The sequence below is a fragment of the Apiospora marii genome (genome assembly GCF_038362585.1).
Source record: "Apiospora marii strain CBS 49790 chromosome Unknown utg000006l_segment0_segment0, whole genome shotgun sequence".
In the NCBI taxonomy this organism is placed as follows: Eukaryota; Fungi; Ascomycota; class Sordariomycetes; order Amphisphaeriales; family Apiosporaceae; genus Apiospora; species Apiospora marii.
The window spans coordinates 1,900,801-1,924,672 of NW_027117378.1; the positions used below are offsets into that span (position 1 = coordinate 1,900,801).

The 23,872-nt window shown below is 54.7% G+C and overlaps 10 protein-coding genes across 10 annotated transcripts; 4 read left to right on the top strand and 6 right to left on the bottom strand.

Moving 5' to 3' along the window:
- Window positions 1-2,182: 2,182 nt before the first annotated feature.
- PG985_010337 (uncharacterized protein) lies at window positions 2,183-3,300 on the bottom strand (the record flags this gene model as incomplete). The annotated part of the gene is given in 2 exon segments (XM_066830105.1): window positions 2,183-2,558; window positions 2,573-3,300. The coding sequence occupies 2 exon segments, from the start codon at window positions 3,298-3,300 to the stop codon at window positions 2,183-2,185; spliced, it is 1,104 nt and encodes a 367-aa protein (XP_066682495.1).
- A 780-nt stretch (window positions 3,301-4,080) lies between these two features.
- Window positions 4,081-4,305, bottom strand: PG985_010338 (NAD(P)-binding protein; the record flags this gene model as incomplete). The annotated part of the gene is made up of 1 exon (XM_066830106.1): window positions 4,081-4,305. One exon carries the CDS (start codon window positions 4,303-4,305, stop codon window positions 4,081-4,083), a length of 225 nt encoding a protein of 74 aa, XP_066682496.1.
- Window positions 4,306-4,427: 122 nt separating this feature from the next.
- Window positions 4,428-4,926, bottom strand: PG985_010339 (uncharacterized protein; the record flags this gene model as incomplete). Its single annotated transcript, XM_066830107.1, has 2 exons — window positions 4,428-4,772; window positions 4,870-4,926. The coding sequence occupies 2 exons, from the start codon at window positions 4,924-4,926 to the stop codon at window positions 4,428-4,430; spliced, it is 402 nt and encodes a 133-aa protein (XP_066682497.1).
- A 1,850-nt stretch (window positions 4,927-6,776) lies between these two features.
- PG985_010340 (uncharacterized protein) lies at window positions 6,777-8,087 on the top strand (the record flags this gene model as incomplete). The annotated part of the gene is made up of 3 exons (XM_066830108.1): window positions 6,777-7,091; window positions 7,169-7,548; window positions 7,625-8,087. 3 exons carry the CDS (start codon window positions 6,777-6,779, stop codon window positions 8,085-8,087), a joined length of 1,158 nt encoding a protein of 385 aa, XP_066682498.1.
- Window positions 8,088-8,781: 694 nt separating this feature from the next.
- PG985_010341 (uncharacterized protein) lies at window positions 8,782-9,102 on the top strand (the record flags this gene model as incomplete). Its single annotated transcript, XM_066830109.1, has 1 exon — window positions 8,782-9,102. The coding sequence occupies one exon, from the start codon at window positions 8,782-8,784 to the stop codon at window positions 9,100-9,102; it is 321 nt and encodes a 106-aa protein (XP_066682499.1).
- A 3,208-nt stretch (window positions 9,103-12,310) lies between these two features.
- Window positions 12,311-13,848, top strand: PG985_010342 (S-adenosyl-L-methionine-dependent methyltransferase; the record flags this gene model as incomplete). Its single annotated transcript, XM_066830110.1, has 7 exons — window positions 12,311-12,427; window positions 12,505-12,635; window positions 12,717-12,805; window positions 12,863-12,885; window positions 12,955-12,973; window positions 13,040-13,159; window positions 13,226-13,848. The coding sequence occupies 7 exons, from the start codon at window positions 12,311-12,313 to the stop codon at window positions 13,846-13,848; spliced, it is 1,122 nt and encodes a 373-aa protein (XP_066682500.1).
- A 1,749-nt stretch (window positions 13,849-15,597) lies between these two features.
- Window positions 15,598-17,031, bottom strand: PG985_010343 (uncharacterized protein; the record flags this gene model as incomplete). Its single annotated transcript, XM_066830111.1, has 4 exons — window positions 15,598-15,826; window positions 16,154-16,271; window positions 16,339-16,711; window positions 16,837-17,031. 4 exons carry the CDS (start codon window positions 17,029-17,031, stop codon window positions 15,598-15,600), a joined length of 915 nt encoding a protein of 304 aa, XP_066682501.1.
- A 2,343-nt stretch (window positions 17,032-19,374) lies between these two features.
- Window positions 19,375-19,878, bottom strand: PG985_010344 (uncharacterized protein; the record flags this gene model as incomplete). Its single annotated transcript, XM_066830112.1, has 1 exon — window positions 19,375-19,878. One exon carries the CDS (start codon window positions 19,876-19,878, stop codon window positions 19,375-19,377), a length of 504 nt encoding a protein of 167 aa, XP_066682502.1.
- A 585-nt stretch (window positions 19,879-20,463) lies between these two features.
- PG985_010345 (uncharacterized protein) lies at window positions 20,464-21,468 on the bottom strand (the record flags this gene model as incomplete). The annotated part of the gene is made up of 3 exons (XM_066830113.1): window positions 20,464-21,041; window positions 21,163-21,182; window positions 21,269-21,468. The coding sequence occupies 3 exons, from the start codon at window positions 21,466-21,468 to the stop codon at window positions 20,464-20,466; spliced, it is 798 nt and encodes a 265-aa protein (XP_066682503.1).
- A 782-nt stretch (window positions 21,469-22,250) lies between these two features.
- PG985_010346 (uncharacterized protein) lies at window positions 22,251-22,589 on the top strand (the record flags this gene model as incomplete). The annotated part of the gene is made up of 1 exon (XM_066830114.1): window positions 22,251-22,589. One exon carries the CDS (start codon window positions 22,251-22,253, stop codon window positions 22,587-22,589), a length of 339 nt encoding a protein of 112 aa, XP_066682504.1.
- Window positions 22,590-23,872: the final 1,283 nt, after the last annotated feature.

A 23,872-nucleotide genomic window follows, 5' to 3' on the forward strand; every position in this document is an offset into this window, starting at 1 on the left:
GAATGAACCAACTCGTCAACGCCATCGTTGATTGGCTGCTTATCTCAGGGGCAGCCGAAAAGGGAAACGGTTTTGTTGCTAGCGCCCCCCAGCTACAGTGCGGAGACAACTTTTGCGTGGTGATCCTACCCGCTTCGAAGGACGGTCCAGAGTGGACTATGCAGGTCCTCGTCTACTAGGTCGAGCTATACCTCCTAGTATACTCTAGCTCGTGGTCTAGCTCTACTACAGTACGTGCCGAGATTCCTTAACACCCTTTAGATCCCGTAACTCAAAATGCTGTGTGTTTGTTACAGTTCGTGCTCACATTCCTTAATACCCTCGCCACCGCACTAGGTATTTTCCACTAAAGAATTGCCTGCAAATTCTGAGTATTTGGAGTATAGCGTGGCGCGGGAGCTAGAAGGGGTATTAAGGATTATGAGCACGTACTGTAGCAAAAACACCTAGTGCGGTGGCGAGGGTATTAAGGAATCTCGGCACGTACTGTAACGATTTGCGCGGCTAGCTTGCTAGAGCCTCCGGTATGCGGGGATGGATGCAGCCCAGGCCTTTCAGCTGGGACCGGAGGACTATCAATTGCTGTGAACGTAATAAAAGGTCTGACCATGTGGTCAAGATGACATACTGGGATCGGAAAATCCCGACTGGGGCTATGCACCATGTTCGCGAAGCTGGGAAAGGTATCAATTCAATGACATTGCAACCGGAGGTTTTCAACGCCGACACAGGCTAGATGAGGCACTAGAAACACTGCCATGGTAATCCACTATCCTCGCATCCTACATCACCGCTTGCCACTTGATGATACCGCCTGTCCCGTTTGTCTCGACGCCCATGTCTATGATAATGTTCTTCATCCACCTTTCAGCTGGCTAGTCACCATCGTACTTAGCACCGACCACAGCCCGGAATTCAAGCCTAGATACAGCCACAACTTGCCCCCAGATCATGTCCGTCCTGCACACACATGCACTGCTGGCCGCCCTGCGGAGGGTAGCCGTGGCATCCGGCAAAGCAGCACCGCCAGTAGCCCGGCTGGCAACGGGCACAGTCCGTGTACAGCTTACAAGACTGTGCTCTCGGGTCCACTGTAGTTTCTTTGTCAGTGGTGAACTGCTGCATAGGTGCCGACTGAAACGGGATTAAGCTTACGAGAACGCAAAACTCGGGCCTCGTCGCTTTCCATGGGGGTGGCGGCTATCAAGGCCGGCAGACTGAGGAGGCCAGCCAGAGTGAGAAGGAGAGTTGAATGCATGTTGATTGCTGGACTGGTATTCGCGTGATGATATATGATTTCGTTGTTTACGAGACTGACTTGATATATTTTGACTGTGAGGTTGCTGGGCTTGGAGTAGATTGTCAAATGATTTGTGAAAGAACAATGGCATGACTTTTATAGATCCTCTCCGTGACAGGGACGATTGATTTTTTACTGTACTCATCAGCCAGCGCCCCTTTACCGTCAGTGATTCCATAGCTCAAGAAGTCTCTGGACTACCGTACGACGTCTTTGTGGCTTACTAACACGGCCTTGGAAGGCGGTCCTCATGCACCTCGTACCCAGGACACAGCCAATCCGGGAGAGTTGAAAATGAGGGCCCCACATGTCAGCTTTCGGCACTCCGCCGTCCCTGGCAAGGGTTAGGCGCGCAGCCAGTCATCGGCGGCTCGGGATCATAAGCGGGCGTCCGGTGAGCCCCGTAGCTGGCTGGAATAGGGACCGCTGCCTGCACGCAAGCGGAGTCTCTGGCGGCTGAGGAAGCAGCCAAGCAAACAGTTAGATGCGACTTCATTTTAATTAGGTCAGCCATGCATCCACGGAATTGATATCGGGCGAGGAGCGATCAAAAGGAGAATCGCAGATACATCTGATAGAAAATATATGTATATACCAATCAATAAAAGCCTTTCAACGTCGTGTCCAGAATGCTGCCAACTAAAGTTCATCAATCAAGATGCCAGGAATGGAAAGCTTTACCCAAATTACACAACCCCGCTAGCCTGTATCATCTGCCCAATTACTTCAGTCCGGCCATACTCGAATCGCCGAAGCGATGGCGGTGGAACTCCATTACAAAGCAACCAGTATCTTCACGCAACAACAGCTGTCACTATAAAGAAAAGCAATCATGCGAAACTCCCTACCCCCCAGTCCCCATCCGCAAACGCAGTCTACCTCTCAAAACTCAAACCGCACAAGCGCCCCCGGCGTCAGCAGATCCCGCAGCACATGCTCCGCCGCCGCATACAAAAACGGCACGTACCCCAGCCCCCTGAGCCCCCACCGGACGGGCAGGGGCATCAACTCGCTCTCGGCCGCGCAGCCGAACATGGCGAGCGGCCCCTGCGTCTCGACGAGCCGCAGCCGCTCGTCCAACAACTCCAAGTAGCGCGGGTAGTCGAGGGCCCAGCCGAAGGCGGCGCCCGTGTGGCGCAGCACGCCGATGAGGCCCTGGGCGCGCAGGACGACGGAGCCCACGCAGTCGAAGGCGAGGGCGCCCCCGCCCCCGAGCTGAATCGTTTGAGCAGGCGGCGGAATAGCGCGATGCCGTCGGCTTCCGTCAGGTACATGGTCAGACCCTCCATGAGGATGAGCGTCGGCCGGTCGGCCGGGATGTCGGCCAGCCAGCCCTCGTCCGCCACCGAGGCCGCGACGAGGCGGTAGTCGCACCCGGGCCCCGAGGGCGAGGGCAGCAGCTGCCGCCGCAGCGCCACGACGTCGGGCAGGTCCAGGTCGACCCAGACTACGTCGGCGAAATTGCCCTTGGCGGCGGTGCCTGGCTTGTCCGCAGTATTGGCATTAGCACCGCCGCCGCCGCCGCCGCCGCCGCCGCCCCAGCGCAGGCGCAGGCAGCGGCTGTCGAGGCCGCAGGCCAGGTGGAGCACGGTGGCGCGCGGGTTTCTTTCCAAAAAGGCGGCGGTCCAGCGGTCGAGGGTCAGGGCGCGCTTCACGACGGCCGCGGCCGCCAAGGGGCCGGGCATGACGCCCGAGAAGTCGTAGCCGGGGACCTGGTCCATGACGTGCGGGGCCCACGTGTCGTTGAGGAGGGGCTTGGCCGACTTGGCGTCGAGGGCCCGCGCGCACAGGGTCGAGAGGTTGGTCTGCATCGCGCCCGTCAGGGTGATCCTGGGCGGGCCCGCCGCCGTCGGCGCGGCGGACGCGCTGGGCACCTGGCGGCCGTTGTTGCCCTTGGACGAGGCCGTGGACGAGGTTGTGGCCGTGGTGGCGGCCTCGCCCTTCTCGTCGGGTTTGGGTTTGGTGTCCCCTCCCGAGGTCTTGTTGCTGCCTTTCGCCATGTCGTGGTTGGCAAAACCCTTGCTGGTGGCTTCGGGGTGGACCAAAGGTTCGGCCAGGTCGTGGGTCTAATTTGATTCCGGATAGGTTGGTGATTAAGTCATGAAGCCCAAGGAAAACCCACTGCTGTCTCTCACGATAACAAAGGTGGCTATCAGGTCTCGGCAACAGTGACTAAATGAAGGTAATTATTGGAAAGCTGCAATTACTGCCGACGGTGATACAATATTTTGGTCAAGTCATCCGGTGTTAAGCTTCCACCAGAGGAGTGTATCGCCGGCCAAGACCGAGTACGTCTTCTTGTTTCAGTAACGTTAACGTCGGCCACAAACCGAGTCATTGCGGCACCAGTCGAAGGTTTGCATTAAGGGGGGCAATGAGATGGGCTGACACTACCTAGGTCTAGCAGTATTGGTAGGCCGACGCGCCGAGGCCGCCTTTGGAGTAAGTTTGGTGCATATCGAAACACAAATCGATTTCTGGCGCCGCATCTTTCATCGCAAGTCAACTGTCTCATCAATCTTCTATCCATCTGCATTTCCGCGGTCACATAAATGGTATGATTTCAGTGCCAATTCCGTCTTGCGCGGCATTGCGGACAATATCAAATACCGATATCATATGATAGCCGCATACAACGCAGAATCACCAAGCGGAAGCAAAATCATATGCTCAGTGATGATGAGTCTTGGCACAAACGCCACAAACGTTAACAGATACCACTGGCTAGCACTAAACTATCATTTCCCGCCCCAATTGCAGCTCGAAGGCTGTGACGGGCTTCATGGCATCTTCCGCAGCGGCTCCTTGTACGCATTCGGCAGGCCGCTCCGCTCGCTGTGCATCCACTGGAACCAGGGCTCGTAGACCTTGTCCGTCCGCTCGATGACGTTGCCGCTCTTGTACGCGGGCACGTCGTGGTAGTAGTGCGACCCGTAGGCCGTCTCGATGGCCTGCCCGGTCTTGGTGTGCGACTCGTGCTCGAGGACGACGTCGTACGCCGACATGAGGCACTCCTTCTTCGTCAAGCTGTTACAATGGCAACAGAGTGAGTGATAAGTATACATCATCACGTGATGCTAAAATTGTACGGGTTGTGGCGCATGTAGTGCGTGAAGAGCTCGGTCCCTTACACGACGCCCTTGAAGTCGGCGTCGTCGCAGCCCAGGTCGGGGCAGGGCGGCACGTCGTCGACCGAGGCCCCGCGCCGCGCCAGGCCGTAGCGGGACTCCTTGTCGACGATGCCCGCGTTGGCAACGAGGGCGTCGAACCGGGCCCACTTGGCCCAGACCGCCTTGAAGACGGCCTTTTGCGACTCGTACGACTCGACGTGGCACTCGGCGAAGAGCGCCGTCTGGCCCGTCTTGTCCAGCGCCTGGGCCAGCGCCTCGCCCTCGGCCACCCGCCGGCCCGTCAGGGCGACCTTGTAGCCGCGGGCGTGCAGCCGGTGCGCCAAGTCACGGCCAATTCCGCTCTGTTGGTCGCCATCAGCACCGGGTTAGAATGGTAGTCGACGAGCGGCACAGCATGTCATGGGAAGAGGGGCGAGCCTGCGGGAAGGGCGGACTTACGGTAGCGCCTGTGATGATCACCACCTTTCGCATATCGCTGGCGGCCAAGGGACCCATCTTTGCGCTTGTTGCAGTGTACCGGGGAGGAGAGAGAGAGAGGGATAGAAAGGGTGTTTAGAGGTTTGTAATAATATTTTACCTAGGACCAAGTCTCTTGTTTTCAAAGGCGTGCTTGTATGCAGAGGTTGCTGATGATTCCTCGGCATGTGCAGACACGTCGGTCCTTAGTAGATCACCGGCACCTCCTCTTTTTGGATTTACTGGTGTAACCTCCCCCGAAAAGGGGGGTTAGTCCGCGGGCCATTCACATGAGATCTGGCACTCCAAATGCGGCACAGTTGACAGGCAGACAGGGTCAGCATGGTGCAGTTCCTACACCGCACTCGGGCACAGGAACAACACAACACATCGTTGCTGCTGTTTGCTGTCGAACACAAAAATTCGAAACTGGTAAGCTAGGATAAGTTGTGGAGGTTCAAGTGGATCTCGATCCAACGGCCAAGTCAGTCACGCCAAGGGATCTGGAAAGAGCCGCGAAGATTCGAAATGTCCGTACACGGTGGCATCGACGGTGGGCTGGTGGGCGGCCAGAGCGGCACAGGCCAATGGGAGGCCGCAATTGACCATCTGCGTGCTTCCCATCTCGTCGCTAAGCCCAAACCGGGCTGCCGGGCCCATGAACGATTGACAGGAAACGGTATTAACTGGATCGGCTCTCGCGTTTCGAATTTCAGGTCTCTTTTTGGGCGGCTTGGCAGGAGTCTACCGCGCCAGCAGCATCCATGGGTCTTATAATCTTACCCCTGTCGATTCTATCGCTTCACATCACATGCTTATTTTGCCTGTTGGTCGTAGGGTTGCAGCAGTCATTCTACAGCCGAGTCAGTACGTGACATCGCTTGCAACCCCGAATTGACCGCATCTCGGTACCAAACATGTCACTTCGAGTCTTTCTGGTTCTAGAAATTATTATTGCATTGTCGCAATTGATGTCAGTCTTTTGTTTCAGCCGGGGAGGCTTGGAAGAAATGGAAGAAGAAAAAAGATGAGAAAAAAAAAGAATGGGCTGGCTGTTTTGACTCCATCAACGAAGCAATTGGGGGGCCGCTTCAGATCTGACAACGGATCGTCCACGATCAGCGAGCAGGAGGGAGTCTCCATCTGCCTCGATCTCAGGAGATGGGGCGGCCGCTACCCAATAGGAAGCCCAGGGCTCTAGCCCGCCCGGTGTGCAGTTTCGGCGGCGACAGGGGTAGGCACCGGTTACACCGGCCTCCCAGTAGCTGCCGCGCGGCACCAAGAACAGCAGACCCAGGGAACCCTTGAACCCAGACCTCCATCGCCGGTCTACCAGGAAGGCGGCGTACAATTACGCCAAAGATGGACGGAGTACGGATAGCTGCAAGGAATGACCTCGCTTCTGACAGGCGGGGATCCTCAATCTCCCACACGACGGTCTCGATCGTACTGGGAGCATCCTTTCTCGAAATCCCATTTCAACTCATGGGATAGGTCGAACTTATAAGTATTGGCCATGTTAGGGCCAAGTCTGCTCACAGTGATCGGCAATCCTCGTTTCATGCCAATGCATATCAATGTTTAGATTGTGTTGAGATGAGGAGGTTTCTCGAAAGGGTAAACAGCTCATCTGCATCTACGGACTTTCCCATCACCTCGCGACTCTAACTCTCGACACGACAAACGTCATTGGAATTTGGACGGGCTATCGTTTCTGTGGGCATCATCATGCTGTCGGATAAGAAAGCGTCCCAACCCCATATCCAGCTTCCACATTGAGACAGGCTTATAAGAGCAAATCGTTTCAGCCCCCCTTATTCTCAGCTTCTCTTCTCTCAGGAGAGTGAGTTTTTTGAGACGACGCAGCAAACGCATACACATCCGACATCATGGACACGCCGCCCTCCGAAGCTGGCGGCTACGAGTCGATACCCATCCAGAATGCCGGCCAGGTCTGGATGATTCTGATATGCGTCTTGACCATGGTCGTTCCCACGGCCCTCGTCGGCCTGCGCTTTCTGGCGAGGTCGCGGTTCTCCAGCGCGCCCCTGGACGCCAGCGATTGGTGCATTGCGCTGGCGTTGTTGTTCGTGCTGGCCTTGTGCGTCGTCGACTTCTTCATGGTGTTCAAGGGCGGCTTCACCTTCGACATACCAGTCATTCTCGCCCGGTTCGGCCCCGGTGCTCTCGACACGTTCTTCAGGGTACGGCTGACCCATCCCCATCCCTCTCCTATGCCTATGTGGCTAGTAGTACGACAGCTGCTATCATATCTCCCCAGTGTATGGCCGCCTGGCCCCTGCTCTGGAACTGCTGCGTCCTGACCAGCAAGCTGTCCGTCCTGGCCATGTACCAAACCCTGATGCCGATCCCGCAGATGACGCTGGCGGTCCGGGTCGTCGGCGGCTTCGTCATTACCTACAACGTCTGCGGCTTCATCGCGGGCCTCGTCATATGCCAGCCCTACTCGAAGAACTATGACTGGGCGGGCACGGTCGTGGGCAAGTGCGGCGACGTCAAGACCTACTACGAGTGGCTCAGCGCCATCAACGTCGTCAGCGACGTCATCGTCCTCCTGCTCCCGCTGCCCTTTGTCTACAACCTGCAGCTGCAGCTGCGCAAGAAGATTGTGCTGTTCCTGATGTTCAGTGTCGGGTTCATGTGAGTTTGCATCCAGCAACCTTTCCGGATCTCATCCCTACTTGCAACATGCACTGACACCCTGCGACACCAACAGCACCTGCGCCGTCACCATATACCGCCAGACCCTGCTCCCGAGCCTCGACGCGACCAACCCGACGGGCACCGGCCTGCTCGCCTTCCTCTTCTCGACGGTCGAGATCGGCGTGGCCGTGTCGCTGGCCTGCGTGCCCTTCCTGCGGCCCCTGTTCCGCGGCACCTTCGGCTCCTCGAGCCGGTCGGACCCGACGCCCGGGTCCGCCTCCTACGCCTTCTCCAAGAAGGGCACCGGCAGCTCCAAGCCGCGCAGCCAGGGCTTCAACGAGCTGGGCGACGACGGCGACGGCGGCTCCGACATCCAGCTCAGCCCCGTCATCATCGGCAACAAGGCCGCCTCCCACGCCCACGCCGGCGGTTACCACATGCGGGGCCCGAGCGTTAACATGCAGACGTCCTGGATTAGCGAGGACGATCCGGAGAGTGGGCGTGCGCCGAGGAGACAGCCGGGGAGTGCGTATTAATTGGGGGCTACGGCCTATGGCTCGTGGAGTCGCGATACTTTTTGCCATGTAAGCTTAGCCTGGCCAAAAAGGCGCCAGGATGTACACTACGGACCTGTATACTATGGATAAAAGACGAACGGCATTCAATCCAATTCCCTATGTTTATCACAAGCTCGCGACTACTGCACCTACGTTAGCTCGGGCGAAGGTCGACCCCACCTTTTCACCGACGCGCTCGGGCTTTCCGGCTGTGACTACCGCTCCGCATCCATGGAATCGGACGAATCACCAAGATAAATACGCCTGCCCGTGATTTGAAGTTGCCTACTCACCGAAACGACATCCTAAGCAGTCAGGAGCCAGATCTTCTTGCCAAAGTTTGCCGGGCAGGCGCGGTGCGAAGCAGTGGAAGCCATGTTGACGTAGGTTTGTTTCGTCAGCGGCGGGGCTGCCATGACGTCACATCACCGGGCTCACAAATAACGGGCGGCTGCTTTTCTTTGAGCAAACCCGACTTCGCAAACCAACAAACAAGACACCACCTTACAATCCTTCAAAATAACTGACCTTCTCACAACGTTGCAATATCAACAAGAACCCTGAGAACCCCAGATCACTCTCGGTACTCTACGCTTGAGCTTCAACTCATCGCCACCTCATCAAAACAACAACAACCACCACACCCCACGACGACCCAAACGCCAAACCCAAGATGCCTTCCCAGCAGCAACAGCAACAATCCCAATCCTACAGCAACTCCAGCAGCTCCTTCTCCACCTTCGTCTCCTCGTCCTTCTCTTCCTCCTCTAGCGGCAGCGGCAGCGACGGACAACACCACAGCAAGACCTTCACCGAGCACGGCACCTACAACAGCCGCGACGGCGGCCGCATCGAGCGCACGACCGAGGAGACGGGCAAGCCCGCCCTGCACGAGACGACGGAGCTGGACCCCCGCGGCCGCTCGCTGGGGGGCACGTCGCGGGGCGGGGACCGGCTGGTGGAGGATGTGGGGGAGGGGGAGAAGGGGCAGTGAGCTCTCATGAGATGAGATGGACGGTGACACCTTACTCTGCATGGTAAAAGGGGGGGAGGGAAAATGGGGAGGGAGATTGTATGAATACCGCTTCGATGGATGATACGCCTTGGTTGTTTAATTAGGTCTCGTGCGAATGTTTCATGCATGTCACGATGGGACACGGCGTGCAAGGTACGATAGGAAGTGTACAGATTGATTGGCCTGTTTATGATTATCATCACAATGTGTTCTAGTAAAATAAGACTGGATCATCTAACTGGCTTCTCAGCTTCGTGGTTTTGCTTCTGTAAACCAGCCGGTTGAATATGTTGGAATTTTTGAAATACATTGCATGATGAACTAACGGAGGAAAACTTACGTTGTAGTGCGTGCTGGCCCAATGATAAATAAGGGCTATTAACCAGTCACTGGCACATGCTGCTCCTACCCATAGATATAGGTGGTCTTTATCTCTATTTGCGTGAGAACACGTGACGTGACCGACAGCCAGGAATATAGTTTGAGTGATTATGGGCCAGGTTGGAAAGGCGGTACGATACATACGGCCCTTGGCTTATAGTCATTTCCTGCCGGACCCTATCCTTCGGTTCGTCGTGTCTGTCGCCCGGCTTGTTGCCACAACTCAGCCGGATGCGATTAGACCAGCTAGCCAGGATGGCATTGTTGGACAGCGTCTAGGCTCGGGTCGTTTGGCCATTTCGGCTAGGGGGACATTGCGCCCGTGGTTGGTTATGTGGTTGGCTATCCAGACGGGCAGGGGTCACTGTATTTGGCTGGGAGGGGCTGTTATCCGCTCTATTCTGTTTATGGCCTTTCTAATGCAATTGGTATATTTGGCTCTGTCGCTACGGCTGCTCTTCCGTCCGGGTACCTTGGTTATCACCAAGGGCGCGCATGAGTGGTCCGACCGGTTGTCAAGGTATAGCATCAGCGCGCCACCCCCGACGGGAAGGAATCCGTGACATTTTATCTCAAGCTCATGACATGGTACTATGGCTCCGATGGTGAGTGTCACTTGCACCATGACTACTTCGTCTTTTTTTTTTTTTTTTTTTGGCACCGTCATCACAGGAACCCACTTAAGACGACGGCAACACGACCTACAGCTCGATCTTTTTACCAACCGTCGTCCGATCCGGGAACTTGCGGGCTTATTCTGTGAGCTGCGCCGATAAGGAGATACGCAAAGAGCTACTGCAAAGGGACAAGGACTACCTCGCCCATACAATGGATGGTATGATGATCATAAGAGAGGACGAAATAGTGTCGGGACATCAGGAAAGGCAGGAACGACCCAGTATTCACTTGTAGTCCACCACATCCAAAATACTCAAGTCGGACAACGGCTATACTGAGCAAGCCCCACCAGAGATCCCTTGTATCTTAATTCAAATAAGATTTGGCAGTTTAGGGAGCTCTTCATGTGCAATAATCGCCTCACGTTGCTGTGTATTGAAACCTGTTTCAACAAGGAGAGAGCGGTCCATGTTCAGGTCATGAAAGGTGTGTTGATACCTAGAATAGACACCGTCGAGGTTGAGGTTCTGTAGCATTTGAGGTAAACTGCTCCTTGTGAGTCTTTTGTTTCTGCCAGGGAGCTTTGGTATGAACCGAAAAGAAAAAGGAAAAGAAAAAGAATATGTGGCAGATTGCCTGATAGGACGCCAGATCCGCGTGGTAAACTGGTGGACAGGCCCACTTGCGACGCAGCCAAACCGACAGCGACAGACATACGCTACTAACAGCCACCGAACTTCTCTCTTTAAGAAACTACCCTGCCAGGTTAGAACGGGTATGTAGCCCCTTAGACAGGCGCGCAGGGAGAAGCAGTGCCGGATGCCGTACAGGAGCGTGAGGCGACTGAGACTCAGCTCGCCATAGTGAAAGCGGAGTGCAATTACGGCCTCTGCTCCCGTCTCCTGTATGACGGAGATCGCGAACGCCGACCACGACTGCCATGACATGCCCTCGGGCAAAACGTCGTGCCTCTCCTCCACGAGGAAGTCGCTCTTGCTTGGGATAAGCCGAACGTTTGTCAAGACGAACCCATAGGCACTTTATTACGTCCGCTTCTTTCTCGACAGCTCGTGTCCACCGCGCTTCTCTTCAACTTTCGGGCAAAGGTTGCTCTTCCAGATCCGGTAGCAGGTGAAACCAGCAGTCATGGCTCATAACCATTTACAGCATATTGGTGGTGATTGTAAATCTCCTCGTTTTCCTTGTACTATCATCCCTAGATGTTAGAGTGGCCTTTGGTCGGCCAGTTACGCAAAAGCGCGGGTAGCAGTCTATATATAGTTGGGGCACGTTCGGTATAGTGCCCGAACATAAGTCTGCAACGCCGGGGACTAGATGCGGTGATAGGATAGTCCGCTTTAGGATGCTAAATGATTCCCACGTTGCGGTCAAGATATATGGGGCCAGCTAGTTCTAGACTTGCAATACGACAGCACTTGGTGCTCGGTCTACAGCAAAAGCTGGAGGGCCGTTGAAATTATTTGTAGGGACCGTTGGCCGGAATGGAGATTTCACGATGGAGCCAATCTGCCAGACGTGTGACATTTTCTCCGTCGTCTCGGTAGTGCGGAATACTACAGCAGCCGGGGGCCGAAATGGGGCGGCTCAGGGTATGAGTCCACTATAACTTCTGCACGGCTCAGCACTGGGTTGGGGCGCCCGTCCGTGCCCTACCTATAGGATCCCCGTCCTTGTCTGCTCCGTGTCTGACTAGGCCCAAAACAGCGCTCATGCCTCTCTGTCTATTTTAGCCTCGTTCGCGCTGCCTCGCACCCCAGCAGCGAGGCCGAGCCCCCACCGCCAGTTACCATGGCTGCATGGTGGTCTGAAACGATAAAGTTTCCCGCTGTCCTCTGATTCTCTTTCTACGGTACGATATCGATTGAACCCCTCTGCCCCATTCCCTCGCTTGTTAAGTACCTTTCGGAGCCGGACCTACATACTGACGACCTCGGGCTATTCATCATATCGACCAAAAGGAAAAGTTGCGAGCGAACCTGCTGAACAAAAACCGTGGGAAGGAATGGAGTCGCCAAGCCCGTCCGAGGCCCCTGCCGCTCGCAAGCACCAAACCGCCAAACCAAGCCACCACAGGCTGCATCCTTCGGCTTCCGCCTCATACGATGCCAGCCACACCCAAAAAACCCGACCGGCGGTGCATAACAAACCGCTACCCGACCCGCCAAATATGCCACGCATGAAATCGCCGGAACGGACCATCAAACGGAAACCTACCATCGACGATAAGCTAGATCTTAGCCCCATCCTAGGGGGGCCCCCCAAAAAACCAGCCGAAGATGTAAAAGTAAGTAACCCTCTCTCCCTTCAAATGCACTTAACACATTCATTATATATGGAGACTGAGAGGCTATATATACATAGGCTGCTCCTGCTCCCGCTCCCAACGACAGTACAGTACCGGAAGAAATCGGGGCAACAGACGACCTTCACCTATTTCCCGACGTCGAGTCGGAAGACTCCGATATCGAAGACACGTACTATGCCAAGAAGGAGTAAGTCCCCCTCTCCGGCGGGCGCAGTCGTTTTGTGGGCATTTATGGCAACTAACTATTGGTCCCCCTGGTATCATATAGACGCGCCCCGCGTCCGGATGGTGCACCGATACAGACCTCGCCCAAACTCCTCCGCATATTCCGGTCGAAGCTTAAGAGGCTACACACACGTGCGTTTCTGTCTCTATCTTTTTTATTCCCAGGAGCAAGCTGACTCTCTTCTCAAGCATATCGCTCTACCTACACCGAGGTTGGTCCCACGCCATTGTCCCAGACAGTGGCTATGCTTGGCTAACCGCGGACGACACAAAAACAACAGGAAGAGGCTGCAAGATTGGGTAGGCAGACAACATTTTCCCTATGTATTCTGCATGCATTCCCACACTAATCAGCGGCGAGTCTAGTCATCCAGCATGAGCTGAGTACAGAAGTCCACGCCGGCCGCCTCTACCTGGCCCCCGTCACAAACCCGAGGCGCGTCCTGGACGTCGGGACGGGAACAGGCGAATGGGCTCTCGAATTCGGTAACCACTCCCCCTCGCTCCCTTGAGTGGTAACCAAGCTAAATATTGTGTGTGTGTGGCAAAAAGCCAGGGACAATCCGGCCAGCAGCGTGCTGGGCGTGGACCTGCAGAAGACCAAGGCGATACCCACGGAGCCCAACTGCAGCTTCTGCGTCGGCGACGTCGAGAAGGAGTGGCAGTTCGCCTCGGGCAAGTTCGACTACATCTACGCCCGGTCCCTGGCGCGCAAGTTCGCCGACACGCGGCACTACCTCGCCTCGGTGTACGCCAACCTGCAGCCGGGCGGCTTCGCCGAGTTCCAGGAGTGGATCACGGAGCTGCGGTGCCCGAACCAGTCGCTCGAGGGCACGGCGCTGCAGCGGTGGAACCGCGGCATGCTGTCGGCCTTCAAGCAGATCGGCCAGGAGCTCGACTTCATCCACGGCTACCCGGCCAAGCTGGCCGAGGCCGGCTTCGTCAACATCACGGAGCGCCGCTACCCCGTCCCCGTCACGTGCTGGGCGCCCGGCAAGCGGCTGCAGCGCATCGGCACCCTGATGCGGCAGAACACGGCCGTCGTGCTCGAGATGTACTCCGAGACCGTCTTCGTGGGGGTCCTCGGCTGGTCCAAGGAGGACCTGCAGGTCCTCATGCGCGACGTCCGCGAGGACCTGCTGAATAACAACATACACTGCTTTGCGGTTCTGTAAGCTCCCCCTCCCCTCCCCTGATTATGATAATGCGTATGATTGTTATGGAGATTGTCTTGGTTACTAATGGTTGGCTTGCATGAAAAGAATGACGGTCTATTGCCAAAGGCCCTTGCCGCTAAGCTCGTCGTTTACCAAATTCCCAATGTCGGGTGCGCCAGTGCCGGCTGCGAGGGCCCGTTGACAGGGAAACCCCGACCACTGTTCAGGAGCTGAAAGTGGGTATCTTGAAACCGAGACAGCTCAGCTGATAGAGAGAGAAGTAGTAGCTAGAACATACATTGTATGATAAGCCGGGGGGCCACCAGTCCTAATAGGTGTCACTAGTATATATCTGTCTTGGCACGTCATCCGCGGGATGTAACATTACGTACAGCCGAGCCGCAATTGCGGGCTGATGGGGAAGACACAGCAAGCGGGAGCGGCACAGCAGGTTGACACTTGGCGTTGACACTTGGCGCTAGTCTAGTGTCGACTGTTTCAGGCTATTTACATGTATAATATACACCGATGTATAAGGCTGATATGAAAATCAGATAAACATTTGGAATATGTAAAATATTATATCTTCCCTTTTCAGAAAGGTGAACCGGTAATCAGCGAGGGGTTTATTAACTTAAACAATTAGTCATCATTATTTTCTACAGAGTCTTGCCCGCCGGCTACCGGTGAACCGGTTTGCGGTGTAAGTGAAAACGGAACCCATTAGTTAGCGAAATAATATCAAATTCATGCAACCTACCTTACATATCGCGAAGAAGCGGAGGAGACGGAGAGGGTGGTACGAGTCTTAGCACAGTGTTCATGATTACCGCCCATACCGTCCAACATCTCATATAATACGAGAGCAACCCCTCGGACAGGCCCACGAACGCGAGATGTCGCCTATGTGACCGCCTGCACCAGGGCCGTCTATGGCGGTGGTAGTGACCGTGTCGTCGCAGCCCGCTGCGTCCCCGCAGGTTCAGCAGCGCCAACGTATCTTGCGGTACAGTCACAGTCCCTGCCGATGCTGGAAGTAGCTCCTGTTCTCTACGAGAGGAGACTGCCATGTCCGAAGGCCCTTGCCCTTGCCCGAGCGGTAGGGCGAGACGGCGGCAATACCGCTTCATCAAGTCCTCGCCCAACGCAGTCATCCCGGGTCCAAACAGTCCCCGACGCCAGACGCTGTCTTGGTGCGGGTGATGTATGACAATTCCGCCCAGCGGCGCCCCTATCTGATGACACTGATCCCGAGCCTTCTTTTTCTTACCTTTGCGCCGCTCCACGGCGCCTTTCAGCCTCCCCTGGATGGCAGTGGGAGCCCTCTTCCGCCGGGCCTTGTTGTTCTTCACCATCCACTGGTGGAGCGACAACAGGAACAGCGAGACGCGGGTGTTGTGCGCGAGCCTCCTTAGTAAGCCCGGGGGTGGAGGACCCCTGTCACTAGTGTCATTGGACCCGATATCACACGAAACGGAGATATTCAGGGTGGAGACGAGGTCGTCGAGGGATGTGCTTGCGTTGCTATTAGACTTATTGATCCCTGTCGTCTCTGTTCTGTGTTGCGATAGTATAACAAGGGGTATTGTACTTTGGCCGTCGTCCGTTCCTGACCCGGCCCCTTTATACTGGGCGACAGTGTTGGGTGTTTATGCAACACCAATCTGTTATGTACCGGCACAGCTGTTTAGGAACAAATAGCTTGCATGATGGGACCGTTGAGACCAAAACCCCTCTATGTATCTATTGCGTGATAATTGAATTGCTTCATACAGAGTCTAACTCCCGCGGACTCGAATCGCTGAGCTCTTCATGCTCCCGTATCCGTCGCTGAACCGCCGTCGCCAGCTTGCCCTTGACACTGAACAGCGCCGCGTAGTATTTCCACCTCGAGGTGGTACGCTGGCGTCGCGCCGGACTCTTGTCACTGGCCATGTTCATCAGAGGTTGCAGAACCGGGATGGACGAAGCGATCACGATAGTGTTCCCCTCGATTCTACATACAGTCATTGGTTATTAATGGCGATTCAAAAAAAAATAAAAAATTAATGGGGCTCTCATGCTGTGGTGATACTTACAGTGTCCATATCGTTATGCGAGAGGTAGCATCTGATGCACGAACTATCTGTATCAGTTTTCTGCATTACCAAAAGCGAGGTGGGGGGCAAGGGGAGTTACGAACAAGTGAAGTCGGGATCGCTAAGAGCGAGTAGCACTATAGTCTTATAGATTGCCACTGCTCCTGAGCTGTTGAACGTGATGAGGCTTCGTCAGTCACAGTTGCATCATGCTTACTGGTCGCGACAGAAGATGCGGAACTCACATAGCCCCGAGTCCAAGAGCAATCGACAACACGATCTTTTTCCGCCGGGCCATCTGCAGTTTGTACAAGACGAGGGACGGATACGCATCGAGGTAGAAATCAACAAACGCAGAGAAAGCTGCATACGATTGATTAGCACATGGAGAGACCTAGGCTTGGCCGTTTTCATAGATCGTCAAGCTTACATGCCGCAAAGAGGCAGTAGTGCACCCAAATATCGGTGTCCAGGCAATGTCCCGGAATCGATTGGTCCACGGCGGAGAGGAAGGGCTGGCACCTGCCAAAGAGCAGCCCGACGACCCCCAGCAGCGCGAACTGGACGAGCCCGCCCATGGTCCATAGCATGCACAAGTGTAGGCGGCTGGGGAGGAGGAGGCGCGCCAGCAGGGCGATGACGGCCAGCTTGGGCATGCCGAACGAGAGCACGCTGGGGCAGTAGGCGGCGTACACCCACAGGGTGGCCGAGATGCGTTGCTCATTTGAGAGCGCCTCGACGTGGCGGCCAATACCCTTCAAGGCAGAGACGGTTGTGAGAGCGCAGGCGATGATACCCGTGGCCTATTCTCCAGTCGGAAGTGGGGATTGTCAGCCATACCACCTGTTCATCATGTCGAGGTAGACGACCGTGACAGAGGATAAATTCAGAGAGGAACTACTCGGGGGCGGAGGGGGGCATAACTTACAATCGAAACCGCGATCAGGTAGTCGTCGCTCCACAGCTTCTGCTTCACCCAACCTCGCACGTACCAACGAGCCGAGGCAAAGATGAACGCGACACCGGTGAAGGTCCATATGACGGCCAATTCGGCGATGCCGCTATTCTCAGCCAGGTACTCTTGCCATTCCGTGGAGTTCCCCCGAGGTCCTGTGTAGAGCATGTTGCTAGAACGAAGCTCAGAAAGACCATGTTGGCGACATATTCAAGGGCCATTTGGTGAGAACGCCAGCCGTTTGTGAAGATGGAAAGCATCGATAGATAAAGTATTGTCGAAATATGCCGATCGACAAAGAAACGAAGATGGCCTAGACCGGGGAGTATGACTAGACCACCAACCGCCACTTCTTCAGGGCGAACGACTTGGGACGACGTAGCGAACCAACTGCTGATTCATGGAGATGCTGCATTTCGAACCAATCTCATGATTATCTGGCCATATATCGGATCTGCTTTTCGGGAGCGTATTTCCGACCAGCTTCCATTGGATAGGACTGGACTCCGGCTTCCGACTCGAATTGAATCGAACAGTGTCGTCTTGACAGCTTCCCTCCATGTTAGATGCCTTCTTATCTCAAATAGGAAGAAATGGAATGGAACAGAGAGGTGAGTCATCATGGCCATCGGATTGTTTTGAAACGGCTTCTCAAACTTTATTGCATGGCAGAGCTTGCATCCGAGTACCGAGGCCCGGCTGCCTTACATGACTTCGCTCAACGCATGGGAGTCTGCAGATTTGATGCCGTAACGGGCATCGCTAAGCGCTAAGCGGGGCTTCCCCAGTCGTTTGGGGTTTGTTTCTTCGTTGACAGGGCCATCAATATGGTGATCGTTCGCGGACGGGAATGGGGTGACGGCGTGTAAGTTTGTCCCCTCAAAACGCCAAGCATGAGGCTGGACACCTGAGGTTCATCAGTGCGCGCCATCGGGACATATGATCCGTCACGAGGTTTCAAATAACGCATTGGCATTCGCATTGATTAGAGCTCTTCAAAATGGGTATCCTTCATTACCATAATTACCTTACACATGTACATTGACTTGCGAATAAAATTAAAATGAAAGAAAAAGAAGATGGCCTGAGCAAGTGAGCAGTAACTGCAGTGACCGGATGGAGCTAGGTGGTTCATGTGGGGTTGTTACAGCGGCTTACATGGCCAATCGAAACAGCAGGCATTCCTTGTTACCGTCTGTCTGTCTCCTGTACATTCTTATTGTAGGTCTCCGGTAAATGACAAATACGATGGGGTGTACTTGAAGTAACGAACGCAATAATTTTATTTCAAACGCTTCAACGGCCTCTCTTTCCCATTGGTCGAGTCAACGATACTTTTACCCCCTTGCTGCGCTTTTCTGCTTGGAAGCACAACCATGCTACGGCCTACGGGTGCTCCGCCGAAAGCTTCCCGATATCGCCTACGCTGTCATCCTTCGTTGCTGCGTTTCACAAGTCTTCAATGCAAGTCGGAGGACTGTCGCCTCGTCTTTGAACCATCTCGTCGCCCAAATCAACAAGACTGGCAGAATGAATTGGAGTTTCATTGTCTAAGCTGGGTCCCAGCAACGCTAGACCCCTATTCAACCCGCAGGATGCGGCAAATGTAACCACTAGAGCGGGGTCGTGGTTCGGCAAGGGATGCTGAGGTTATTCTGCAGCAGACAGGGGTGGGCGAACCAGAGGGGGAGTATGGCATTCTGTAATGCAGACTCGCTAGGCAGATGCAGGCCCTTCAAGTCATGTAACCGAAGCTTTCCCTGCAGAACATCAGGAGCAATTGGACGGGGCGTCAAGAGCGCCCGATGCATAGGCCAAAGGCTAGAATCCCAACTGCTCGATGGGGGTAATGCATCCTTCTGCTCCCCTTCTCGAACGAGTCGAACCAGTCTTTCACCACTTGCACTTCGCGGTCGGTAAAAGTATCAAACATCTTCCCCTTCCAGCTCAGCTCAGGGATCAAGAGGCTGAGGTCGCTGTCGCCCCTGCGTATCCAGGGTGAAGTGGCCGCCAGAACATCCAGCAATCGACTTGCTGCGCTCTTAGGCTGCCACAGATCGGGAGAGAGCCAATCGACCATGAGTTTGCGTCCTGTTCGGGCGCTGCTGGTGCAGTGAAAGCCGATGCCCTACGCGAGACATGAGACGAAGGATTGCGATAACAAGGACAAGAGAAAAAAAGAAAAGAAAAAGAAAAAAAAAGAAAAAAAAAAGGAATTGAGGGAAACGGTAGATGGGAAGTGATGTCGTCGTCGATCCATGCGTACACCCCCCGCCAGGGGATGTCCTCGCATGTAGGTAGAACCCGGAAGGGAAGCCTACAACTGTCGGAATTACTGTGAAGGTAGAACCCAGAAGTGTATCCAGGAAGCCTGCCACGACCGCACTCGAACCCATGCTGGTAAGCCGCAGAGAACGGCTCCAACCACACCGGGCATGTAATCGAACTGTTTTACCACTCGACCACCTATCCGTCTCCCTCGTTGAATGCAGGTCCTGCAATTGGGCATTATCAACCATGGGCGGTGAACTTTTTTTCCCCCCTCATATGAGCCTTGGCAACTTCGGTACTATTACTACAGGTGTTGGCCTCGCTGTCTGTCAGGCTGCAATTGGAGTAGCTGTCATCGGTACGATTGTTGTCACCCGCCTCATCGCCATGAGCCCGCCCAAGCTCATGCGACAAGACATAACCCGCTTCAACACGCCGCTGAGCCATCTTGACGGCGGCCCCGCGATCCTCTCCTGTTCCTTCGGCTGCTTTCCGTATGATCTCGAGATACCGGACCACGATGTCGAGTGCTATTGCCGTATGCCCCGTGTCTGCGTTGTCGATGCATGCATGCAGGCGGAAATAGCATGCGCCGATCCCCAGCTCCCGCATCGCCACAGGCGTCTGTAGTGTTGTCGGCTCAAAGTGCAAGCTGAAGTCGAGAATCTCGGGCATGAACTCGTCGGGGTGGAGAGAGATGGGCAGCTGCGCCGTGGCTGCTTGCCATACCTGCGGGTCGTCCATTCCCAAGTTCCTCGGCCCTTTCCACAGACTCGATGGAGTCGGCCGTGGGCAGCATGGGCGAAACACGATCGTCACCGCCGCCAATCATGCTGTCGCATCAAGAACTCTTTCAGGGCCGTGACATCGTACTTTTTCAGTGACAGGATACCTCTGCCGCTGCGCTTGTGCCTGCTTGCCCGCGTTGAAGTTTTACTCAGCAGTGCCACGAGTTGTTCACGGGCTGGTTCCAGCATGTCGGCGTTGCTTTCCACATTGTGCAGCTTGAAGTAGAGCTGTCTGTAGTCGTATGCTTGTGTCGGATCCTTCTCCTCAACTTGATCACAGTCGTCAGCTTTTGCGAACCCAAGTACTTGCTGGTAGATGAATCGAAGCCGCTGATCTTACCATCGTCCAAAGAAGCTCAAGGTCGGTTCAAAGGATACGTGGTAGCGTGATATGGACAGAACAATAATGCTATTCCAAGAGCCTGTCGAAGGCTGAGTGAGTTCTACTGCAGGAATGTTCTCCGGGCCCTCCCTTCAACCCGGAGCAAACAAGCCAGTTGTTCACCCCAACATATGCCTCCGAGGACTCAGTCACATGTATCTAGGAAAGCCAGCACGCGGATGCCTTCTGTTCCCCCTGCTTCTTCTCCTCCGGCCGCAGGAAGTAAATCACCATGCAAGTCCCCTCAGGTTTCGGGCCACGCGGCTGAACCACGCGGTGCAGCGGCGCGCGCAGCGCCCCCTTGGATGCGGCCTGGAGCGCGTCTCCCACATTCACGAGGACGCAGCCTTCCTGGGGCTGGACGGAGATCCACTCCATAACCTTCTGTTTCTGGCTTTCCTCCCCTTCCGTCGTCTTGTCGCCGCTCGAGGAGACCTTCTCGGCGAGCTCGAGGTAAGGCACGTCGTACGAGACGAACGTCAGGAGGCCTATGTCGGTGTGCGGCGCCTCTGTCACGCTATTCTCGGGCACGGCGGCGCTCTGCAGGCACAGCTTGAGGCCGGTGTCGGATGGGCTCGTGCCGGAGGTCAGGTCGGCGGCGGCGGAAGGGTGTAAGTGTTGGAGGAGGGTCTTGGTGAGGAGGTGGCCGGCGTCGAGGATCGAGGCGATTTCGGACTGGTGGGGTTGCAGGGCTGGGGGGGGGGGTGGTAGGCTTGCTTCTGCTCGTAGTGGGATATCTGTGGGAAGATTGGGCGGTTAGGGGTTTCTTGTTCTTGAAAACTCGTTGGAGCTGAGAGGAGAGTGGATTTTGTAGGAGATGGGAAGAGAGGAACAGGCGTACCTCGAAGGTTTGGGAACCTTCACTTGGACGCTTGAACCTGTTCATTCAACAGTCCGTTAGCAGTTGTCTTTCGCTTTTCTAAAGTGTCTCCTACAGGGAAACAAAAGGTTGGCGTATGCTTACCCACGCTCAACCCCCTCGCGATAATCCTTCATCTTCGTCTCAGTCAGCTGGCCGGAATACGACAACATGCCTTGGCCGATCTTGGGCAAGTCCGACAAGAGCTGCTCGCCAGAGGGGCATTTTAGGTCCAGGAAGAAGAGGCCCTTGCCGGTAGGGGACTGGCATGCCTTGAGGAGCTTGTCGATCTCGGCTGGCTCCATGTTGACGACGCCCTCGTAGTTGATGGTTTTCAAAGCGGCGTCAATATTGTCGGGTCTGTAGTCGCTTCTTAGGGGCTGGTTCGGGCCTTCTCTCCAGAGAGTGGGTAGAAACAGTGTTCTGGGTATTTTCTGTCTCATATGAACTGGTTGTCCGATTATAGCAATATGATATCTGGGTAAAGGGTATCTCCCATGCCTTCTTGATGATTTCCATCCCGTACAAAGGCCGAGACAATAAACCGCCTGGGTCAGCGGCTTGCCAGTCCACGTGTCTAAAGGACCTTTCATTCAAATTCATTGGTCGACCAGCGGTAGGTGGGTGATACAGATTCCCATCGCCGGCTACACTAGCAGTGTCGCCTGAGCGCATTGAGGGACGTTGCACGACAGATGGATGAGATTTTGGGACAAGAGCCCGCTTACCTTGCTGGAACTCATCACGATATCTGCCGGTCTCGAAGGTGCTTTTGTCATGTGGCAGCGCCACTTAGGGAGTGGATCGTCTGCGTGGTTGCCGTTGATACGGAAGTCCATGTTTGCGAATACTGACTTCTCCGTCTCGCTCATGTAAGTGCTGTCCCAATCCACCCTCTTCGCGATGTTTGCTCCATCTCTCGGCTTCTAATGACACCCAGTCCCAGTCTTCCGCTGCTTCGTCTTGCCTCCCATCCTTACCGTCTGCCCGTCCCCATTTTGCGTCCTGATCGTGGGCATCACCTGCGACAACATCACGCGTCTTCACTACGCCCGACGCCACCTACTGGGCCTGGGGCTTCCCCTCCATGTGCCTATGCTTCAGCCTCGACATCGTCTGGCCCGTCATCGGCCTCGTCATCTCCCGCAGCGTGCCCGACGACGACCAGGCCCTCGCGGGCGGCGTGCTGCAGACGGCGAGCCTGGTCGGGCGCGCCATGAGGCTCGCGCTCGCAGCGGCCGTGCAGGTGGACGTCTTGCAACAAGACACGGGCTTGCTCCTTCCCGTGACAGACTGGCCGCTGATGTATTTCGGTGGCCCGTATCTGCTGCCCTTGCTGAGGGCGGCACAATGGACTAACATAGGGTTGGCGGGGTTGGCACTGCTGTTGGTGCTGGTGTTCTTTCGCAAGCTGGGGCGTGTCTGAGTTGGCGGGGAGGACTTTGGATTGATGGTTGGTTGGTGCGGGATACCTGACGAGGGACATGCGTTTTGTGTTGATTTATGGAAGCGGGTAGGTTTTATCTTGCATTGCTAGTGGTTTGAATTTTAACAGTTGGTAGGTAATTACTTTGGCGTAAAAGATAGTCGTAATCATGTAGATCCTTAAAAGGTTATAAAGCCCGGCGATTATTTCTCAGTTTAGTTTTGGTTCCCCTTTTTTATGACCTTAGATTGAAAGTTGTGTCTGTTGTTAGATAATTCCACGAATACTTGGATCTCTTGAAATGGACTCAGGGGTCTGAGAGACTGGTAGGTGTAGCATAGTTCACGAGCCCCTATTCTCACTCCACACAGCGCAGCACAAGAATAAAATACAATGATTTTATTTATCCAGGTCCCAACACAACCTGACTCTTTTGCAACTAAACCATACTGCTGTATTTTATCTATTCTATATTTTCCTCTGCATTTTCACAACAGTTGAAATTTTACTTGGCTGCCCCTTTTGAGCGGTGGGGTTTATTGAGGGCGTCTTCTTCCGGGGAGGTGGTCTGGTTGCTAATCATCTTTGTTGCTTGAAGGAGACGTAGTAAACAGCGGCCTTGGTGCGTCTGGTGTTCGTTCTGCATCGCCTGTATGAATAGGAGGTTACCCACGTATGATCATTCCTGTCCGGAAAGGGGATGCAGCCTCCGTATGAGGACTTGCTATATACTTATGAACAAGTGCGTCGAGGGGTATGTATAACATTATAGTAACCTCGTCTTTACCTGAGAGCTTTTAAAGTGACTTGAAACGAGAACATACCAATAACCGACTGTTACTTCTAGTCGAGCGGTAGAATCAACATATCACTAGAAAAAAAATTCAATTGTCTTCCAGATAACAAGCATCTATTGGACTTCTTGGTTTCCATCGCTGGGGCTTCGATTCGCGTATCTTGGGTCTGGCGCCCGAGTCCACAGGCAGCTCAAAATTCATAGGCGTATCATGACTAGGAGGTTTGACACCCAAGGTCACCAGGACGAGACGTTCACGATAACGATTAGGATGTTTTGACCCGCCTCCATTGCTGGCATGGTCTGTAGTCAATTACATATGAGTATCTGGAAATCAGACCAGCGTATTGCCTACCAGGTGCGCTAAGCGGAAGCACCCAGGAGACCCACTAGATGGCAACGCTTATTTCATATGCAGTTTCCTCTTCGAGCCAATTTGTCTTTGAGTCAACAAAAGGGACGAAGAGGTTATTTCCTCTTCCTTCCT